General features: G+C 40.6%; 1 protein-coding gene across 8 annotated transcripts in view; it reads right to left on the bottom strand.

The window, feature by feature from the left end:
• The window catches only part of map4k5 (mitogen-activated protein kinase kinase kinase kinase 5), a 40,252-nt gene extending 17,529 nt beyond the window's left edge, over nucleotides 1-22,723 (bottom strand). For 4 of the 8 annotated variants that reach the window (XM_008301645.1, XM_008301648.1, XM_008301646.1 and 1 more), the window contains exons 1-17: nucleotides 22,277-22,723; nucleotides 21,635-21,881; nucleotides 14,960-15,017; nucleotides 10,380-10,470; nucleotides 8,718-8,782; nucleotides 8,577-8,632; nucleotides 8,442-8,489; nucleotides 7,677-7,719; nucleotides 7,496-7,568; nucleotides 6,068-6,199; nucleotides 5,788-5,850; nucleotides 5,586-5,667; nucleotides 4,710-4,826; nucleotides 2,913-2,991; nucleotides 1,506-1,577; nucleotides 414-475; nucleotides 184-251 (exon numbers count right to left, since the gene is read on the bottom strand). In XM_008301645.1, coding sequence (XP_008299867.1) covers nucleotides 184-251; nucleotides 414-475; nucleotides 1,506-1,577; nucleotides 2,913-2,991; nucleotides 4,710-4,826; nucleotides 5,586-5,667; nucleotides 5,788-5,850; nucleotides 6,068-6,199; nucleotides 7,496-7,568; nucleotides 7,677-7,719; nucleotides 8,442-8,489; nucleotides 8,577-8,632; nucleotides 8,718-8,782; nucleotides 10,380-10,470; nucleotides 14,960-15,017; nucleotides 21,635-21,742 — 1,217 coding nt within the window. In that variant the 5' untranslated portion in view covers nucleotides 21,743-21,881; nucleotides 22,277-22,723. The remainder of the gene's footprint in view (nucleotides 1-183; nucleotides 252-413; nucleotides 476-1,505; nucleotides 1,578-2,912; nucleotides 2,992-4,709; nucleotides 4,827-5,585; nucleotides 5,668-5,787; nucleotides 5,851-6,067; nucleotides 6,200-7,495; nucleotides 7,569-7,676; nucleotides 7,720-8,441; nucleotides 8,490-8,576; nucleotides 8,633-8,717; nucleotides 8,783-10,379; nucleotides 10,471-14,959; nucleotides 15,018-21,634; nucleotides 21,882-22,276) is intronic. The other 4 variants (XM_008301650.1, XM_008301652.1, XM_008301651.1 and 1 more) reach the window with 1 other exon arrangement.
• Nucleotides 22,724-22,818: the final 95 nt, after the last annotated feature.

Below are 22,818 nucleotides of genomic sequence, written 5' to 3'. Positions count from 1 at the left end.
AAACTACACGCTTCATCGAAAACAGACTCAGAAGAAGTGAATTAAACACAGAACTTTAGTCATGCCTTCGCTCCGTTTTCTCTCAAGAGATGCATTTATCTAATACGAGCCAGGTACAGAGTGAAAGACGGAGACGGGGTGTAAATGGGAGCAGTTCCCATGACAACAGTTTCCATGGATTACCTGGTTGTTATTCCTCCCTCTGCAAAGGGACTCCAGGGGGAAGGGAAGTCATTATCTTTACTCACATCCTGTGGAAAGGCACACAACGCACAAAAATAGAAGTTATATAAATGTGTGTATTTTTTTGTAAATATATTTGTACTTTTTCCACACACATGGTTGAATTAACAGATTTTAAAAAAGAATAAGTAGTAGTTATAAGCAGGGACTGAACTGAACATGATAATCACCATTTCAGAGTGAGCCGCCTCGGTTTCCTTCCGGAGCGGAGGTTCAAACTGGAGCTTGTCGACTGTGAATGACAAACATTGTGTTTTGTGTTTTGTTTTTTCTTTGCGCACACCTTCGACACTAGAGGGCATCAGCACCCAACACTTCAAGACACGCAAACCTTGGACTCATGTGGATTAGTACCAGGAGCCTTGAGAAACACTCTCCGAGTCCATTCTTAACATAAAATCACGTGTAAGAATGAACCAAAAGCAGATCAGCTGCTTCCACTACATTGTACCTGCCAAAACACCGCTGATTTATGCTGCCACTACGTGAATGTTTGGTCTGCAGCCTGAAGACGAGTTGGTCACCAAAGACAAACACAGATTACACTTGACACTGACCAGATCTGTTCGCTTTGGGGAAATATTGGTGAGAGAACAAGAAATACAAATAAATCACGGAACAGATTCTCCTTCGTTTAGGTTTGAGGTCACACTCTGTCAAACAGTTGATCCAATGAGGAAAACTGGTTCGGTGTCCAGTGTAAACACGATGTGAACCCGCGGTGATTATTAAGGTGAAAGAAATCAACCAACCTGCCAATACATACTCCCACATAATCAGCTTCTCGTGAACAAAGAAACTTTGTATTCAAGAATTCAGACCACAGATTTGTCTCCCAGAGTGTTTTTCTGCTTGAGGTATGCTGATAATGTGGAGGTGCTGCAGGTTTGTAAAACACAGATAACAGCGAGGAGGTTATGAAACCAACACACAGCGATCAAGTTTTGAGAAAGTGAAGTCGAAGGGATCAGGTAAGACGTACCAGTCAAACTCAACTTCCTTGTTAGCATGTGATTAGTCATCTCCAATGTAATTTTATTTTCGTCAGTCTGACAGGAACCAAGATGTCACAACACCCAAATTATTCAACCTAAATCAAGCTACAGCTACAGTCAGTAGCCACTCCATACAGAGGAACTCACCTTATTAGTGCCACTAAAGTCTCAAACTATTGTTCTGTTATGCTACAACATGATCCTAGTTCTCAGGAGTGGGCTGAGGGATTAGACAAACACACACTGTCTCGCTACGCTGTCACTAACCTGCGTCCCCCCTGTGTCCCTCAGTGAAGCTAGGACTTGAGAAAGGCCCTCCTTGGTCTGTTCCATTGTTTGCTTCATGGAGGAGGGAAGGTCAGATAATGGTGAGAAATTCAGATAAAAACCAAACAGGACGTGCATCTGGTACATACGATCACAGTACAAACAAGCACACAACACAATGAAGCACAGTATGCATCGCCACGAATAAATACGACACACATCTGACGGACACATGTCTCACCAATGGACTGGATTAAGCTTAAATGATGAAATGACAAACGACCACAGCCTGATGACACCACAGAGACAACACAGCAGTCAGTAGGGCTGCACAATGTGTAATATTTCAGTGCAAAGTGCGACGTGAAGTAATTAACTCCAACACACCATGTTAAAACATCTTTTGCTGCTTGATACGTTGCTTTTATCACGACGAATTGACCAGACAAATCTGTACTTTATTCCAATTTAAAGGATACACTGAGTTTTTTTTTTAACTATATTTGCAAAACACAGTTTGCTGGAATGCAGTCTCCACATGTGCACTGCAAAATGAGCAAATAACAGAAGAGAAAAACCTAAAAACAAGATTTGTTTGCAAAAAAAAACACACATTGTCAATTGTTTAGAAATATTTTGGCTGCAGAAAAGATCATGTTGACCAAAAACAGGTCAGTGGACAACCAAAAGCTATTCTTTCTCGTTTCTAGTGGTACACAGTCAGCTAAGGTCCCAAACTCCTTTTTTCCAGCAAGTTTTTATACGTTTTTGTTTAATTTTTGATTCAGCTACACTCCTCTATAAAACCACCCCAATCATTCTAGAATGATTAACTCTAACTTTCATTTCACTTTATATATTGCAGAGAAAACAAAACATCACACTGTCAGTTTTGTTCCGGTATCGTGCAGCCCTACCGTCCGGCTTCATCAACACAAAACTACCGATGACACAGAAACTCAACAACTTCCCTGAAGGGTTGCAAAATGATTAAATATGCGCCAACTGTTAAACTACACCAAATTCAGATCTTTCTAACTGGAACTAAACCCCTCAAGAAACTTCAACGGCCCTTCAGACAAGCTATTTGACATTCTTTTAGTAAGAGATGAGAGAGAATTACTTGCTACTTAAAAATAACACATGCTACACAGAAGCCTCATGGACTCTACTACATCCACTTTCTCTTCCGTGAATCCCCAGGCTATTTTTATGCACACTACCACATGCTGTGGTCTGGAAGAGTGCCAGCCAGCGCTGCAGGATTAGCGGGATGACCCTCAGACAAGCCACCGGATCTTTATTGACCTAAACAGCCAGGCTGGCTAACACACGGACCAATGACGGGACAGATGCGAGGCAGGGGGCAGGTCTTGGTGACGGGTTTGGGCTTTTTTGTTCACTTACAGTCGATCTCTGAGCGCGTCCTCTCAGCTCTGGCATGCTTGTTGGTGGAGCGGATGGTGTGTCTGACTGCAGAGAGGGGCTGAAAAAAAGAACAGAGGAAGAGGAAGATTTAAAAATAAAGAAATGGGTTTTAACTGTCTGAATCCCGAAACCCGCCAGGGTTTGGGAGGCATGTTATCTTCAAGAAAAACACATAAAAATGGTACCATTTATTACAGCCAGAAAGTGTAAAAACTTCTGTCGGATTTTCAGCTTTCCAACGGTCCTCATACTGGCTCTGTCTAACATATAGTTTCATTGGGAAAATTAACAGATTCTCAGCTTAAAATTGTAATATTTCTCCAAAACTATTTTATTCTACATGTTTTTTTTTTTTGGTTTTTTTTCAAATATTCACCAAAAATAAACCTTTTGCACTCCTTTTGCCCATCTGACTGAACTGCAGGCCATGCTTGTACAGAGCAGATAGGAGACGAATATGGAAGAAAATGACTAAGATTTAGAGTAAAATAAATCACACTTGAGCCATGAAATGAATGCTGCAAGGCACAAGAAAAGCTATACAGAGAAGTAAGTTGTCTCCAAGTTGCTGAAGGATACATTCTGCATGGTGAAATAGCTTTATGGAGTTGATGCACAGAGTTATCTGAGAAAAAGTTGGTAGAGGTTGTGAAAATGTAAATTACTGATAGTATGTATGTGGTGTCATTTTTTTCTTTCCAGTGTTGATAACAGGCGTGGACATTGACATACATGTTGATTCTAGTTTGTATGATTTTTTTTTGTACAATAAACAATCTAAGAAATGTAGCTATTGTTTGTTCTTTTAGATTTATGGCATTATAATTGTGCCATATTGTGCAGAAGACGTGTTTTGGTTCCATCTACTTCTCGTCATAGTTTTGGCTTTTCCATAGAGGTGCAGGACTTTATATTGAAAGTGAAAAATGAGCCCACAGTGAGTAAAAAAGTAACCGGTGCAAAAGACGCCCAGGAAAAGCTCAATGATTCGATGGTTATCAGCATTGGCAACTTATATAAAACTGACACTGCAAAACCTTGAGTCATGTGGCACAAGTGTGATATTATCTTTTTTAAATCTGTAGAAACTAATTCTGAAACTTGCAAGTCAAGTTAAACCCGAGAGCTGCTTTTCTTGTGCAGCATCACATTATTATGCATCCCGGAGGCTGTTTGTTTGCAAAGAGCTCCATTGCTTGCAGTCAATAGCCTTCGGGGTTTTTTCACTCATCGCGGCCAAGACAGTGCTACTGCTGTCAGGGGGAGAACAGCACAATGGTCTTTTAAAAGGCGCTGGTACCACCTCTTTGGCTGCCACATAGATGTGATGTTGAGTCCAGTTGGAATAATAATGTCAATGGAGAGAATCAAGAAGAAGGGGGAAGGGAAGTTTTAGGGGAACATGAAACCAGACTTCAGCAAGGCTTACTGTTTAGCTTTCACTGCCAAGCTGCAGAAAAACCATGCTGTTCTTGTGTTTACATTCACTGCTGATAGAAAGTCCGACGGTGTTTGCACAGTCTGTTTTACTACAAGGTTCAGTATCATCAAATGTGACAGAGGGAGGTTGTTTTTGTACTTTTACTATCATTTATCTGCAAGAAGAGAATCACAAAAACCACCACGAGAACATAGGTTTTATAATTTGAGATACGTGTATCAGTGCAGTTATATTTTCGATTGCTGCTTTGCTGGCTATGCAGGGTCTGACTTTCCTACTCGATTTCTTTAAGTAAAGACACCATTATTATGATGCACATGGGATGGACGCATTACCTCGAGGTCGTCGTCATCCACTTCACTGTAATGCTGGTGGTTGTCTGGGTTGTTCATCTTATCTAGGAGGTCGACGGCGAGCCTCCTTGTCAAACCTGTCTGGGCCACAAACACGTGCTGGAAGAGACAATAAAATAATAAAGACATTTTATCTTGAGAAGAATTGTTTTTATCAGCAGTCTGACATCCCTTGTCTGATATACATGAGCCATAAAAGTAGCATATCTTCCCTAAAGAGAGACGTAAGTCCTAGTTGCAATATTATAGGGTAATTAGAGCAGTCTGTGTTAATCATCAGCTTCCACGTCTACTGTGCAGGGACAACTACCCTCAGAGGTAGTAACTGTGTTAATAATAGTAGAAGACTATCTTTTAAGCAACAGTAGCACTTGCGTTTATATTCTGCCTGAGGCCTAAATATTCAAAACAGGTGCTAACTGAACTTTAGCTCCTTTTTCAGCGAGCTGACGCACTGACGCTAAGATATAATTACAAAGCTTTAATAAAATACTGAACGCTCAACAGTTCAGGCCAGAGTCTCACTGTACGCCAAACAGCTAGAAATTCTGCCAGAGCCACACATAAGCTCATTAGACCAACTGAGGCTCTGCTGGATTTAGTCAGACCGGCAACTTCTTGTTTGTCGAGCCTTTCGTATTTGCAAACATCAAACAACAACAGCTTGTTTGTGTGGCAAAAAATGACTACGTGCCATTTTAACAGCAACTAAAAAAAAAGAGAGAGAGAGAGAAAAAGACACGACTGAGACTCGGCTACCATTTACTGTTTTGACAAGGTTCAGCTCCTCATTTTGAACATTTTATTCTCTCAGTGACACTAAAGCATCCGCTACACATTAAAGACAAGATTTATTACCGATAGAAGTTTCTCTGCAGTGGGCCGCTTCTTTGGGTTCTTTGTTAGAGACACTTTGACAAAGTTATGGAAGGCAGTGGACCTGGAGGACAAGATATTTCTGTTTAAATACACTGATTATCTGTGGTACCTTCTGAGGCGAAAGTATGAAGTATCTCCTCCTAATCTTGCAACAGTGAACTGATTATTCTGAGACACTCACCATTTGTTTTTGTCTTTTAGCTTGGGAGGCTGGAAGCTACTCTTTGACATCAAAAACAAGGCCCTACAGACGACAAAGAAAAGAGGGAAATGTGCTTCAGTGAGGAATTAAAAAGCCCTGCAACATTGACTAAACATGACTTGAACAGATTAAGTCTAAAACAGGACGGCCGTTCGAGTAATCAAAAGACGTGATGACACATTACAGGACACACAAAAGCAGGAAACAGCCTAAGAACCATGTGAGGAAGTTCTGACCGATCTTTTTTGGGTGGAAGTACCTCATTGGATGCAGGTCAAACATCGGAGGCTGCAGCTCGGCCAACTCTATGGAAGTGATGCCAACAGCCCAGATATCGCACAGCTGGTTGTAGCCACCGTTCTTCTCCACTGCTGCCACTTCTGGAGCCATCCTAGAAAGCAGTCAGGACAGAGCTTCAGTTAAGACCTACATGAACACTAACACTGTGATAATCTGCTGATCACTGTCATAAAACCATGATAGAAAAGAGCCCTGTATCTGCCAGAGTTTTGCTGTAGGAAACTTTAGAGCAGAAAAATGAACTTGTATCTTTTAGGTGAAGCATCTGTTTAACCACTAGTGTGCTGTGGCCGTGTTTCTATGCAACTGTCAAGTGAATATGAAGTAAACTTTTGAAACGCTACAAAAAAACCCCGAAACAATCATGCAAATTAAACTTATTCACTAGAAGAAGACATTTGCTAACCACTACAAAACCTTGGAGATAAATAAAACAAACAAAAACAGAGAGTGTTTGCAAAACGTTTTCAATCGGGCAACTTATAATCATTCTTTCCTGTTTCATGCTGTCTGGAGACGAAGATGATTTAACGAAACAAACAGCTGACCAGTTATGTCAGAGTTAAATGTCTGCTACGTTAGATGTTATTCTAAAAAACATGTTTCCATAAAGTTAAAAACCACCTCAAGCAAGCGCAAAAACTTCTGGCAAAACTGTTTTTTTTCTTTGAAGCAATACTCCAAAATGTGCATTATGACTGTACATGTTCTCTGTACTTGTAGTCATGGTTGTTCTGTTTCCATAGAGGTGCAGGAATTAGCCCCCAGTAAATTAAATTTGTGACTGGAGCTAAAAACCACTTGAGAAAAGCTGTGGCGTAGAGTGTTAGTGCCTTATATAATACTGACGCTACATTACCTTCAGTAATTTGGCACAATTATGACACATTTTTATATAATTTACAAAAACAAATTTGGAAAAACATTCTTTCTTGTCAGCTGGAAACGGTCGTGTTTCATGCTGTCAGAAGACGAAGATGATGAAAGAAGCCGCAACAGCTGCCTCCTCGTGTGAGTCAATGTTCTCTACGTTAGAACTTATTCAAACAGTGTTTCCATCACCTGTTGTGGGCAATAACTCATTTTTGAAAAGTCCAAAATCCCCTCAAGCGAGCAGAATTTTTTTTTTTTTGGAAAACTGAAGATTTATTTTATTTTTTTAAACTTCTTGTGACGCAATACTTGAAAATGTGCATGAAAATACATAATGGAAACGCAGCTAGTGTCGCCACAACCTGGATCCTGCTGGAGAGAAAATGGTGACGGACAGTCAAGTGGAAAGTATTCTCGTATGTGGCTGCAGGTCTTTAATCAGTGCTTCTTTGAAAACGACTTACAAAACCTGTCGAGGGCCCAATGGCTTGTTTTATGAGGGTGACACACTCACCAATAAGGTGTTCCGATGAAGGACTTTCTTTTGGCAATGGTGGCTGTTATTTTGGCTGCAACTCCAAAGTCAGCTGTAACGAGGGTTGACAGGGCTTTTCAGATTACGTAATGCACGCAGGACTAAAAGCAACCCAAGAGTTCAAGTCCTTGAGAATTAAGGCGGCTTGAGAGCAACTTACCTAACTTCACATCTCCGTTGTCTGTTAGAAGTATGTTGGCGCCCTGTTAGTAAACAACAAACATGTCTTTTACTTTGGGAAACTACATTCAAGAGTCAGCAACCATATTTTAAGTCTGAAAATGCTGCGCTGAGCTGATCTGATGCCCAACTGGCTCATAACAAAGTGCCACTTATGTGTTAACCTTTCCCAGTAACATCTGGGCTGGTTAAAGCATTAACTCCTGGTCTGTTTCTGATCTGACTTCCAGTGAAGCAGCACCAGTATTACAGCTTTTTTTTTTTTTTTTTTTGACAGTTCCACCACCAGTGTTTCTGTTGGCTGTGACTGACAGTCTCTCTGGTGGCATCCTGCGGTGAGAGTAGAGGAAACAGGAAGCGCTTGCTGCCTAGAGCTGAGAAAAGATAATAGGTGCGGCCCTGACCTTTATGATAACACATGAGAGTGAGGCTCCAGCCCTTTGTGCGTGCATCGAGCACGATCAACTTCAGTTCAACCTCAAAACTGCGGTAAATGACACTATCAGTCACATGCTGGCGAGTGAGCGCATCCACCACCAGCTACGCTTTTCCTGTGACTTCAGTTCACACCTCTGCCGGACCGCTGCATCACAGGAGTCAGACCTCAGCATTTACAGCGATATTAATAGTTTAAAGCTACTTTTTGAGATGAGCTGCTTGAAGATTTTCCATCTGCGTGGACATGAGACCAAGTGTTTGTGTGACATTTAAGCTTAAAAGAAGACAAAATAAAAAGAGATGCTACCTTGATGTCGCGGTGCATCTTGCCCTTGGTGTGCAGGTACCCCAAACCCTGCAGAGGCAATAAAGGTTTGCTGTAGTGAGTTAAACTGAAACAACAAACTTTGGAATATTCATTCAAAACATGTTGTAGAAGTACCTGTAAGGTTTCTCTGCTGACGTATGCAATTTGAAGCTCTGACAGAGGTCCAGTCACTGTAACAACACAATTTAATTGAATGTTTGCAGGAAACGACAGGCACATAATACACACAAATACTTGAGGACGACAAAAACTCACCATGATAGATGTCCTGCAGAGATCCTCCACCACAGTACTCCATACATATCCAAAGTTTCTCTCGACTGAAAAAAAAAAGGCAGATGCAACCGCCAAGTTAGGAACTATTACATCACACTACGCAGCACAACAACAATAATTACATATAAATATCCTGCAACAACTTTATCAGCATGTTAATAAACAGTATAAAGTATATTCACAGAGAGGTGAAAGATAAACTGTTAGTGGTTTTGCAGCTTTTTGGTAACTGGGTGAAGCGGATGTCTGACATGATTGGGGTGAGTAAAATTATGTCAACCATCTTACTAGATACCAGAAATAAGTAATAAAACTGCATGATTACAACTGTGGCGCCAAACCAGCAGAGAGGACGACACTGTTCGCTGCCAACAGGTTTCCAATCAGTTACGCTGCTCCTCTAAGGCTGCTGGGTTGATTGGGTGGTTGATGCGCTATTTTCCGACCCAATTCTCATTGCACTACGCCAACAGCTTTCCAGGATCATACCATGTTTTAACAACTTTGAACCAGCTAAACCAAATGGAGACTGACTGGTGTGACCTATAAACTTTGACTGACCGTTTACTCCGATTTGAACCAAACTAAGCGACATTTTGTCAAAGAAGTTGTTGGTTTGGCTGCATTTTGTTCAATCAGATGCCGGCCAAAATAGTTCAGTGTAAACTCTGCAAACTGTTATCAACAACCACAAGGGCATGTCGTGAAAAAACAGTAGGTTAACTCGTCTTGGTTATATTTCCCGGCAGTTCTGGAATCACCAATTGATTTCCAGAAATTGTAGAAATACGGGCAGGTGCACGGTTATCTGCTCCTTGTATAAAATAACCAGGTTAAAATAATGTACAATGCTGCAAATGCTAGTGTTTTTATGTCTCTTTATAGTTAATTTAGGTTCATGAGGCTATTATATAGAGCACAATGTGGTGATTTAGTTAATCTAGACCTAGCAAAAACCATTCGACGAGTTGAAGAGACGACACCATTTCAGTGAACCAACGGTTTCTTCGTCTGAGTACAGCCGTGTGCTCTTCACACCTTTAAGCTGCTCATGGAAACCATTTTAGGTAAAGAGACAGATCAAAAGGAAGCTTGAATTTCCTCAAATAAATAAACCGTGGTTCGGCTGAAACAATTACCGTAGTTTTGTAATAATTAATGCATGGTGGGTTGCTCATTAACATTTTACTGTGACCTGTGGAGCTCTGTGTGGCAGGTCTATACGAGACATGCCTGCTGCGATAAGACATGCATCTCTCTGCACTAACAGCCACATAAAACAGTTCAGAGGCTCATATTCCAGTTAAACCTGCTGGAAGTCGGGAGGCAGTTGTGGGCGGACCGGACCTACTTCCTCTGAGATACCAGCCGCAAAACACAGACTCCATTAAAACACAAGAGCAGCATCCTGGCACTGAAGGGCCTAGTCAGCACCAGTCAGTCCAGTCGAGGAGTTTGAGTCATACTTTCACACAACACTGTGACTAAGTAATTAAATACATCATGTGAGTTTCGGGCAGCGGCTTGTTAAATCCTTTTGACAGTTACATATGAATTCCACAACTGGACCGGCTGCGAGAGACGAGAAGAAGACAGAGTATAAAATGACAAAGCAGCAGTAATTTTCGAGCTGGATCTTACCAGAGGTAGCTCCCAAAGTAGGCCACAATGTTGTGGTGCATGCATTCCTTCACCATGAAGATTTCCTGCTGTATGATGGAAAAGTCATCCCCTGGAAACAGAGGGAGAAATCGCACACACGCATGGACAGAAATTATTAGTTTTTCATTGTCTGCATAGCAAGCTGCGCCATTTTAAAATGAGAAATGTTTGCAGGCACGAAACTGGAATCATTTTCGGTTCATGTCGGCAACAAAACTGGTGTTTTCGACTCTAAAACAAACCTTGAATATGACAAAAATCAAAGCGACTAGAATGCCAGAAAGGTTGTCTGAAATTTTTGGTTTTAGAAAACACTTCAATCTTTCCTACTGGTTTACCAGACTGAAAAAAAAAAAAACTGCCACAAAGTCATCCCATATTTACCTCTGACTATATGGTTCCCGACTTCATTTCTGTGTAAATACAGCAGATTATAGAACAGCCAATAACATTAGAAGGAACATCTTGTACTTTTAAAGTTTATGTGGTATAGGCCAATATCCAGGCTGCCTTCCAGTGCAGCAGTAGGAAGTAGAAAGACAAAAATATGTAAGTCCAGCTGCTCCCAATTGTGCAGAGAGACAGCCCTGGAATACATTAACAGAAGGTTAAGATCTACCAGATTCTGCCAGCTTCAGCGCTCTATCAGCCGACTGTCATCGGAGGCAACACTCCAGATTAAGCTCATTTAACGGATGCGCTCGCTGCCAAAAAACATTACAATCAAAACAGCAGGCCGCATATTTCTGCTGCTGGAAATTACTGACAACAAACCATTTTTTTCCCTCTTTCCCCAGCATATGGTCAAGTGTGTCGGCCTTTTGATGTGTGAATTCTGCTATAAAACCATCTGGTTGACATCTCGGTCCAAAAGTCAAGTAAATTTTGGCTACTGGCGCTTAACCTTGACCTGCCATTCAAAACAGTGTAGCTCAGCCCCAAACGCTGAACCCGGCGGCTCGTGGTTCGACACAATTAAACGGGATTTGAACTCTGGTAGAAAACATGACAAGTGGAAACCGCAGAAGCTCTTTATCGAGCATAAACAGTTTATACCCAACTGCGGTCCTGTTTTCGGCCCGTCTGGGAGGGTTTAGGCTGCCTCACGTGAGCGCCTGAATTAAAGTCTCGTTGGAATGTCAACACGTGCCAAACAAGCCAACCGACAAACAACAAAGCAGTAAATTTCCATTTGCTTTGGACTAAAACCTATCGGAGTGTCATCACAAGCCTTGAAGTGAAGCGTAACTACCTGACTTCTTATGTAATCTAAAATAACAACCACGTACACCTGTTATTATTGCATATATAACAGCATCTTATAAACAGCACAACTCTTGTCAAGTCAGAGCCAGGATCCATTTTTCTTCTTTAGCCAAACAGGCAGACAGGAGAGCGACTGGTCACTAAATATGTTCTCAGCTTTTACATCGCTGATTGTGCAAAATGAGATCATCATGTTCATTGTTCAGTTCATCAGAAGTGTGAGGCGTGTGCACATTCAACTGGTTTTAACATTTACTTTGGGAGTACAGCTGCAGTTGTTATTTGAAAATCACTTGTCAACTATTAAATTCATCTCCAACTATTTTGACAATCGATTAATCAGTTTGAATCATTTTTCAAGAAAAAAAAAGTAAAAATTCTCAGATTCCAGCTGATTAAATTGAATTATTTAATGTTTTTTGTCCTCTTTTATGTAATATTTTTGGGTTGTGGACAAAACAAGACATTTGAGGACGTCATCTTAGACTCTGGGAAACACTCATCTTCATTTTTCACTATTTTCTGATGTTTTTAGAGCAAACTAATCCGAAAATAATCAATAGATTTATGAACAATTACAATAAAATGTTTGTTGCAGGCCTACTTGGATGATTGCTGTTAATATGACTTTAAATAGTCCGATTTAAATTCATCATTTGATATTTCCAGTAATTTGCTCAGTACAATGTTAGCTCTGTTACTTTAAGTGTGAACATCGATTATTACGAATCAAAGACACTTATTATTACTCGTCAGATAGAGTTGTGTGCAGGAAATAACATGAAACCACAGAGTAGTGGCTTCAGACAAAGGGAAGTAAATGCATGAGAGCCAAAGTATTTTTAAATTAGATCATTTCATTGGAAATCAGTTCAAAAAAAGAATGACACCAGGAAAATGCTCCTACGTCAAACCTGGCTTCAGAGATTTATTTTCTAATTGTGCGCACTTATTTTTCTTGTTCTTGTCACAGACACATGGCACGTCTGTAACGAGAATGACTGAGCGACAGTGCGTGAGCTTGTATCACCACCAGGAGGCTGAAGAAAATGGAACTGGAGTCCGTGTATCATTCAGCTTGAACCCCTCCCTTTTATGCATAACAAGACATAATGAGGACGTAATGAATGTCTCACAGTCTCACAAAAGCTACTTACAGCAACTGCTTTACAGCTGGAACGATGACAAATGTGAAAATCATTTCCTGGCTACATCAAAAAAACACCACGAGGAGCAGCCCTCTTATGAACTAATTAATTATGTTCTAATTATGCACCGCTGCGTCTGTAATTACGCACATTCGGGGGGTGAACTCACAGACGTGTTCAAATATAACTGTTGACAGGCAGAAAATGCTTCAAAGAGCCACAAAAATTTTCTGCAAGTGTAATTTCAGTGACACGACTCTGAACTTGGACCTAAAAAAATATATAACAAGTCGACCCACAATCTTCTCTTCTCGGTGAGTCGAGGCCGAAGACCGTAGCCACTTCCTCTCAGACTGAGCGCTTCCCTCTGCTCTGAATATGCACATTCTCACCCATCTCGTCAAGTTTCAATTCAGTATGTTGTCGTTATTCAGCGTTAAGTCCAGACCGATCTCAGTCGAATATGATTTAATCATGTCAACGTACGGAGAATATTGTGTTTTGGCAGGTAAAAGAAGGCAACTGTGATTTAAACTGATCGCTAATCTGGGAAACTTCTGCAAACAGTTAATGCTCATATGCCGATGTGACAGCTTGTAGAAATGAATTAAACTGGCAGAAGTTGCTCAACATTTTAAAGAAATTCAGCATAATTTCTAATGGGAGCTGTCAGGAGGTTGTTGCAAACAAAGAAGCTGAAAAACTTGGCTGTCGCAAGAGAAACAGAGGTGTGACAAAGTCTTTAAAGGAGCATGTACGCGCCGGCAAAAAAGAGAAACTCTCCTACGTCATCTCCCATAAATGGTCAGTGAGTGTAGACAGACGCTAATTTGGTGCAACATGGTTGTTTGTCTTCTAAATGATCCGAACAACAAGCCCCACAGCCTGCAGCCGGAGGGCTTCACCACTCCTAACTCTGTTCTCTGTGTCCCTGACTTCATACCGGCGTCACTGTTCCTGGTCAAACCTGTTTGATTGCACGGTCCACCCAAAGCTGTTTACCTTCAGCACAGAAAGGAGCGACTCTTGCAAAAGCTAGAGTAAAGAAAAGCGAGGCCTCCTTCAACAGCATGGCCTGGGCTGGGATATCACGGGTTTCATTTCTTGTTTCAGAATCACACAAAAAAAGAAGATACTGAAAATATGAAAGCGATTAAAGCCTGCCAAGGACAACTGATGCACAACTCTGCTCTCAACCATTTTTTAACTTGATTTAAGACTGTGCACTTGGCTCAATGTCACTGTTAATTTATCTGGTATTTCCGAGCTGCTCATTTATATTTTACCTTCTAAGTTTGCACAAATAATACTCAGTGTGGCTGCAGTGCACATCAGTGAACATGCATTTACAATTACTATTCTACATCAAGAAAAACTCGTCCCTTCTTGAGTCTTTCACACTCCAACACTCTAATCCTAACTCCTCCTCCTCCTTCGATGTTCCTGCAGAATATATTTGTCTTCCCTTTAATCTCTCTATAAACTGACCAGAGAAGGGGGAACATGCAGACAGATGATCTGGAGTTTACAGATCAAACACTGGACAAGTTGAACATTAGTCCCACATCCAATCACTGCCAGTTTAACGGCGGCATGATGAATGAAAGAGAAAACAAACATAAGTGAATCTCTTCTTCTCTGGCTGGTAATCAGCTGAGCTCTGTCTGGTTGCTGGTGGCACAAAGCCCCCTTCGTAATCCCACTAATCTGGATCGCAGTAACTCTGTCACTAGGTCATCGCCAGCACAGACCCCGACGCAGTCACAAACGAATTCCTGTTCTTCTTCGTGTACACAACCTCAGGCCAGAACATCATTTGGAAACATTTTTATTTTAGAAATATTAACACGCTACTTCTAGTCTGTGATCAGTGCCTAGAAGGACTAATAAACTGAAGATCATTTATTAACTTAATAAATATCAAAATATGTCAAACAACACTGGCTTTATGAGCGCAGAGGAATCTGCACTCTGGAGTTTTGGCACCGCACAAAAATATTTTTCAGTCTTTTTGGAACTTACATATTTCCTCCAAAACCCTGGAAAACAAGTTACTTTCCAGACTCTCAGAATGTGAAAATAGCGTGTGTTTTTTTCCCTCTTCACTTGTGAAGGGAATAATGAGCGAAAGACGATGACTCTTACCTGGTTCCAACTTTATGATCTTCACAGCAGCAAGCTCTCCTGTTTGTATGTTTCGAGCCTGAAAGACACAACAACCACAACAACAACATTCGTGAGCTGCTTTTGCTGCAACTTGCTCAGCTGTTAATTCCAACAACGAAAAACTGAACACATGGACAAAAAATAAACCTCCAATTTTGATTATTGGGTGTTCGTTTCTCATAGAAAACTGCTGCTGCTTGATGATTTGTGGCTTTAGTTTGATGGTTGTTGGACAAAGCAAGATACTCGATGATATCACCTTGAGTTTGAGGGTATTCTAATGGGTACTGTTCATTATTTCTGATATTTTATACACAAAATGTTTGACTGATTAGTCAGAGGAAACGAGCAAAAATACTGCTGCAGCCCTGCTTTGAAGTATATCATCAAAAATGTAATATTTCAAAGTGTGGAGTTGTTAGTCAACCGATAAAAGCAGTTTGCACCTGATTTCGTTAAGCTGTCAGCTGTTTTTATTTTTATTTTTGAACGAAATAACAACACATAAATTGCAGTTGCAGCTGACATCATTACATAACACGGTTCTGTGTTCTGCTAGGACGTGATCCAACGGCCTACATGGGCAACAAGCTAATGAACTGGATGATTTTGAGAAGTGTAATGCAAATGTCAGCTTCTGATTCTGGTAAATTCTGTCTAAACTACCTCTAATATGTTTTGAAAAAAGGCCCAATAAATGTTAACAAAGCTCTCCATAAATAAGCAAAAAAAAAAAGAGGTAATACGGTCAGCGGTGTTAGTCAGCGGGGAGCGGCTGGAGACTGTCTGTCCACCACTATGACTTATCAGTAAACCTTTAAATATCTCAACTGTAAATGACCAGCGGTTTTAGTCAGACTTGCAGTTGCATATTTTCATCCGTTGGTAAATTCAGTTTCTTCCCTGTATTTGGCTCCACAGCGGGACGTTTTATATCGCCGCCCGCTACATCTGACTCTGCAGAGACGAGAGGCTTCAAGACGAGTCCGTCGCTTGTAAATATCCGAGCCAAAGTAGGCTGCGCTGACTTCCAAATCCAGGTCAAGACGGGATGCTCCCTAATCCGTGGGAGTGAAACGTCGGGGCGAGGAGCTAAATCAGCCGTAAACCATAAAACCCTGCAGCAAGGCCACCTTTCAACGCTGGGAGTGTGTTGGCGATTTGCATATATATACAGTAAGCAAACAGAGCTTGAAACTGCGACGTAGATGGTATCGCATGCAAGCAAACAAATCATGGTGCAAGTAGTATTTTACAAACAGTGAAATGATTCTTTTAGCAGTTATTTGACAGACAACTTTAAAAAAGCCAAAGTTCTCTTCTTTATAGAGCAGATGTTCTGGTTTCTTTGCTTTTCTGTGACAGTAAACTGAATATATTTGGGTTTTGTCCAAACAAGGCAATTGAGGACATTATTGAGGCTGAAACTTTACAAGCCAAGCAACTGATCTATTTATCAACAATGGAAATAATCAATAATCACAGCCCTATTTCAAAATTAAAAGCAGTTATTCTGCTGTATATGTACCGCATCATGCATTTTTTTTTCTTCTCGCTTTACACTTCCTGAAGTAGCCGAAAACCAACCTGAGAACTAAACCAGGAAAGAAGAAGTTCAGAGCTGACTGTACACATACGTGATGCGGCAGACAAGACGCCGTTATCGACCTTCGGCTGACGGTAGGAGCATGTAACAGACCTCTGAAGAGACAAGATCTGACACTAGATCAATCACCGTGTCAGACTGAGGTCAAACAGGTGTGTCTGATGTCTGCAGAGGTCTAAGGTGACTGCGGTTAAGACGCCGCTTTACAATACAAACACGCTAAGAAATGTTGCTTTACATCTAACTCTTATGAAGTTCAGCAAAGCTTCTGCTCAAAAAAGCTTATTGATGTTTGCAGGGTCAAAAACTTTCGACTGAAAAATCATTAATAAAGTGAGTACAAGCAGGCTCCTTGTTTGGCATCCGACTATGGCACAAGCAGAGGAATCAATAGTCCATTAACATCCCATTCAGACCTTTTGTAGCTGACTTTCCTTCTCTAAACAAAACTCATTCATACGAATATTTTTTTTAGAGCAGGAGTCTGGCGCATACTTTGTTTTAGACCTTAAATAAGTGCTAATTCTAAAACAGATGGCAGTGACATGACTTAGAGCTCGGTCCAAAAAAAAAAGATAGAACAAGACCTCCGCATAAAGTTCTTGGTAAGTTGAGACCTAAGATTGCCGTTATTTGTTTCCACCTTCTTACATTTGAATATTTTCTGCTTTCTTTCCTCCTTTATGGCAGTAAACAGAATAGACTTATGGGTAAAACTAGACATTTGAGAGCCTCATCTTGGGCTTTGACAAACACTATTTGACATTGTTCACCCTTTTCTGACAAAATATAAACCAAACACCCAACTGCTTAATCGAGAAAACAATCAACAGAAAATAATCACTACTTCCAGCCCCACGAATACATTAATTAATCACCGTCAACAGTGATATAAAAGAGTAAACATGCATTTTTAAAATTAGTATAATCAAATTCCTTGTTTGGCATGCAACTGATACAAACTGAGAAATCAATATTCCATTAACGTTCCATATAGACCTTGTTGTAAACCTGTAAAAAGTCCTAATTGTAAATCAAATGAAGTGATACGAAGGGATATAACACTTAACAACAGTGACAACCAAGAGGATGATTCTCTCATGCCAACTATCAAATTAATCGCCAGCTGTACTGATACTTGATTCATCTGTTTGGATCATTTTTCCAGACAAACAGTCAAAATTCTTTGATTCCAGTTTCTTAAAATTGGATATTTTCTGGTTTCATCCCTCCTCTAGGACTAAATATATCTGGGTTGTGGGTAAAACTAGACATTTGAGATTGCCATCTTAGGCTTTAATAAACATTGTTCAGCATTTCCTGACATAATATAGACCAAACAACTAACTGAGAAAACAATCGCCACTTGCAACCCCAAAAATAAATCATAAATTCACCACTGCCAGTAGTTATAACAAAGACTGCAAATGAGTTTCTTAAGTTAGTGTAATCAAATTCCTTGTCAGGCATCCAGCTTTGATACAAATCAACATCCTATACCGACTACAGGCAGACAGTTTTTAAAGAAAAAAAGGCAAAATTCTCAGATTCCAGCTCCTTAAATTTGAATACTGTCTAATTTCCTTCCGTTTCTGTTACAGTAAACTGAATATTTTTGGGTTGCAGGTGAAACTAGACGATTGAGAACGTCGTCGAGAACATTATCAGACTTTGTTCACCGTTTTCTGACAAAATAAAGACCAAACAACTAAATGATTAATCGACTGTGAAACTAATCGCTACGTGTGGCCCCCATGACAAATACATTCAACAGCCGTGATGACAAAGAGCAAAAATGCATTTCCTCAATCAGCATCATCAAACATAGTAAATCATTAAAGGTGAGGAACGCTGCGCCCGTTAAAGTTCCCCCATTCACGGCAGGCCAGAGGAGGAGTTTTCCCAGTTTGAGGTGTTTCCGCTGTCAGTGCAGCGTCGAACACACCCATAGCGAAACGCATGTTTAGACAGGGGCCTGATCATATTTCAGGCCGCTGCAGCCCTCTCAGCCTGCGAGCTCTGGGAGAATACCAGGCGCAGCATTCCACCGGTGGCCCGTCTGGGGGTGGGGGCTGGCCAGAGAGGCTTTGTATGGAGAGAGGCCACGACAGACCGGCTGAACTATCACGTCTGGATCAGATGGTTGGCCTGTGACAGATGGATAAACACCAAAAATTCTCCAGCAAAACACACGTTGCTGCAGCCGCACACACAGTGGGCAGATCTGGCGGTTTCGGGAGCAACCAGATTAGAAAAAAATGCATATATTCAAAATAAATACAGCGATAAAATATTATTTTAGCAGGATTTTTTTTGTAGGTATTCATAGAAAAGCAGAGGTGAAAAAGCACTTTTAGAATCACAAATAAAGCTATTTTCATTGTAGATTACTGTGGTGACTGCAAATGCCAGAAAAAAAGTGTAAAAATATCCACTACAGCTTCCCAGAAGGCAAAGGAGGTGTTTTGACCAACAGCTCAAAACTCAGAAACATTCAGTTCATCATGTGAGTGTAGTTACGGTCACAATCGATTATTTTCTTGACTAACTGATGAGATGTTTGGTTTATAAAATATCAGAAAATAGCGAAAAAAAATGTTTCCCAAAGCCCAGAATGACAGATATTCAGATTACTGGTATAAAGGAGAGAGAAAACGAGCATATAATCAAATTTAAGAAGCTAGAATCTGGGAATATAGACTGAAACCAAAAAAAAGTTAGCAATTAATTAAATACTTAACATCTAACTGGTAAGTCATTGCAGCTCCACTAATAGCAGCTGCAGGAACACGTGAATATTTGCCGTTTTTTGCAAGATGAATCACTTACTAGAAATCAGCAATGTTGGCGGTTAATTATCTATCGACTGACTAATCAAATATTGTTTCAGCTCCACTTCCTTTGCTATAAAACAGTTTCACTCTGGAGGCTGTCCTGCTTTCTGGGAATTCAGCCTTCGGTCAGAATATGGCTGTTACAGTTAGGTCTCGCTTATCAAAGACATTTAATACATTAAATAAATATAGCTCATGAGCGGCTCCTCCTTTTTTCTCTACAGTAACACAGATATCAGTGTGTTTTAGTTGGCAGGCTGGATATATATCCTATGTACCATCATGTCATTAATTCTCCAGGAAACTTTAGGGCTTTGGCGACGATTTGGGGGAAATCTCTAACTGACAGACATTGCAATACAATTTGCAATATATTTTTTATTCACGTCAAGCTTCAGTTTAAAATCCAGTGTGTGGATTATAGACTTGAAACATGTGGTGGAGCATTATCACGTGAGATACCATCAGATGTGTGACTGTCACACAAGGAGGAAGGAACGAATTTGTTATATCATTGACACGACAGATTAAACTTTGGCTCAGATGCACCGTTTAACATACAGTATAACCTAAATTGCAGCCTTTGCCATATTTATTGTTTCACCACTGATACCATGATATAAGCATTTGTTGCTTCATACAAAAAGACAACTCAGAAAAGAGAAGTCTGTCGAACAGATCATAATTTACTCCAGTCTAAGGGTTCTTAAATACACTTAAGTCTTTTTTCTAGTTTGCTGACATGCAGACTCCACATGTGCAAAACAAACTGAGCAAGAAACTGGAAAGAAACACTTTAAAAAAATGATTTGGTTGCAAAAGGAAACAAATATTAGTTGTGTGAAAGTATTTTGGCTACGCAACGGGTGATGTTAACAAAAAACAGGAGCTCTGTCAGCAGCGTCTACACGAGGAAACATGAATTTTAACTTGTTTGACTCTTTATGTCGGCCCTGCAAAGATCTGCATGATGAGTGCAAAGCCTGATCTGAATGCCATCTGAGGCGGAAAAACTATTTTGGATGCATTTGCCAGTTTCATACCACATGAGAAAGGATTTTTTTTTTGTAACATTGCTGTTTTCCTATGTGGATGCACTCCACTAGAAATCACTCCAATCGCTTTAGAATTATTTCCAAACAGTTTTTCAGATCATCTGGCGAAAATTCCTGTATTTTTTCATTTCACAACATAAACACATCGCAGAAAAACATCTCGCGATGTCAGTTTTTTCCAGTATCATGCAGCCTCATTTTTAATCAACTAATCGTTAAGCCCCATTAAGCGCGACTTAAAATGTTAAATATTTCATGCATTTTACTTGACGGATGATGGTAAGACTATACTAGTACATTTTGGGGAATGACTACTGATGTGGAACATTTTCTCCCCCAAATGAAGTCATGTGGACAAATCGGACAAGCAGGTACAAGCGTTCAGTGTTTGTTTGACTTAACCACATCGGTCAAACTGGTTCAGGAAACCGCTTCAGCTCACAATAATGCAGCCAGAACAACCAGGAAATTATAAACCACATAGTTTTGGGGGGTTTCTTTGGTCAAGGATGCAACCAAAACAGGTATTTTTACATTAATGGATGCAGAACTTCATTTACAAGCTACTGTAAACAGGGCTGCAGCTAACGAGTATCGTTATTGTCAGAAAATGGTGAAAAATGTCAACGAATGTCTTAATTTGTCCACAACAAGAAGATATTTAGTTTTCTGTCACTTTGGAGGGGAAAAAAAATTAAAATATCCACATTAGAGAAGCTGTACTCAGAGAATTTTGACATCCTAATTTCTCAAACTGACTCATCGGTTGTCTGATTATTTAATAATTGACAACTAACTGATTCATTGTTTCATTTCACTTATACAGAAAAGGTTCAGGAAACTGTTTTACATCATTGTCATGCAGTCTGCACAACCAGGAAAAGATTCAAGTTAAAAAAAAATAAAGTTATATAATTGAAACTGATGCAAGCAGGCATAATTACACAGTTATATCTAAGTGAATGGCTGCAGAAATTGGCTCTCATTCAAAAAAAAAAAAAAATACTGTTAAATATGCTCGCCACATGTAGTCATGACTTACAAAACAAACAAAACCTCTGGCTTAAATTACAGTAAAGGGCTGATTAGTCATGAGATGGCAAGTCATGGTATCTGCAGCTCTAATGACAGACTGTGGGAACCAATAACTCCACTGTACCTTGTACACGTCTCCATATGTACCACTTCCCACCCTCTGAATGAGCTCGAAGTCATGCTGGGGGTTCCTCCTCTGGATCTCACCGCTCGGCCGGGGAAAGATGTCCATGGTGGCTTGAAGCAAAAAATGGGGGATCCTTTACATTTAGTGGATCAAATCTGGTGGTTTTGGTGGTTTTGATGGAGGAGCGAGCTTGAATATGAGTCAGTCGGTGTTACTCAGAGGGCCCCTCTCCGTGCTCCATGTCCTGATCAAAAAAAAGTTTGGGAAGAAAGTGTCAGGAAAAGGGTGCAAGTGAAGCAGAAGCATGGCAAGCTTTTAATCTGTGTAAATCAATAACAGGAGCAATAGAGCAGACATGGCTGTGGCTATTTAAAGGTGCATATGTCACACCAGCACAGTTAATTTAATCTATTGGCAACTAACACTTTAAGCAAAGTTATTAAGGAGTCTTTATGGAGCATCTAATACAGCAAAGACAACTAAAACAGCACTAACTGGTGTCTAAACACTGTGGTCATTCCAGCAAATAGCCGGAGCCAGTTTAGAGAGAGGAGGGGGGGTTTAGCATCCGAGTCGGCTAATGCTAGCTAGCTAGCAAACTTAGCTTCGCGTCCGCTTCTAAACTTCAGCCGCTCGTACCTTTCACGACACAAACACCGCCGACGAGCACGTCTTGCATTTTTAAAAAATCTTTTCCGGGCCTTTGGCGGTGCGATGGCGTCGAATAGAGGCAGGGAGAAGAGAAGCGGTGCCCCTTTGTTATCGAGGAAACAGTAGTAAACTTGAGTTGGCTGCTGCCGCTGCTGCTGCTGCTGCCGCTGCTGCTGCTTCACTCCGTCTCCTTCACGGCACTGCGGTCCAGTTCAGTCCCCGCAGAAAGCGTTAAGTTGTGCCGTTGACATGTCATTTCCCTCCGCTGGCAGTTTTAGAGACGCACGAGACTCGTACGTAAAATATAGCAGCGGTAAAGTACACAAATAATGTCTTAATGTTGAATTTAGTGACAGAAAAGGCTCCCCTAAAAGCAACAGTGTGCTGCTAATCTGTGTAGAGTCGCAGTTACAGGACTCTGATGCTGCGTTCAGGAGCATTCCGGAACAATTAAGCTCGCTACAGGAAAACTAAGCCAACACAATGTCTGTAACAAGTATTAACCCTCACGTGGACGTTTTTAACCACTT

The sequence above is a fragment of the Stegastes partitus genome, unplaced genomic scaffold (assembly GCF_000690725.1).
Source record: "Stegastes partitus isolate 25-593 unplaced genomic scaffold, Stegastes_partitus-1.0.2 Scaffold1695, whole genome shotgun sequence".
NCBI classification, from domain to species: domain Eukaryota; kingdom Metazoa; phylum Chordata; class Actinopteri; family Pomacentridae; genus Stegastes; species Stegastes partitus.
Note: the sequence above shows the minus strand (reverse complement) of the source record. Positions and strands in the feature narration are given on the sequence as shown.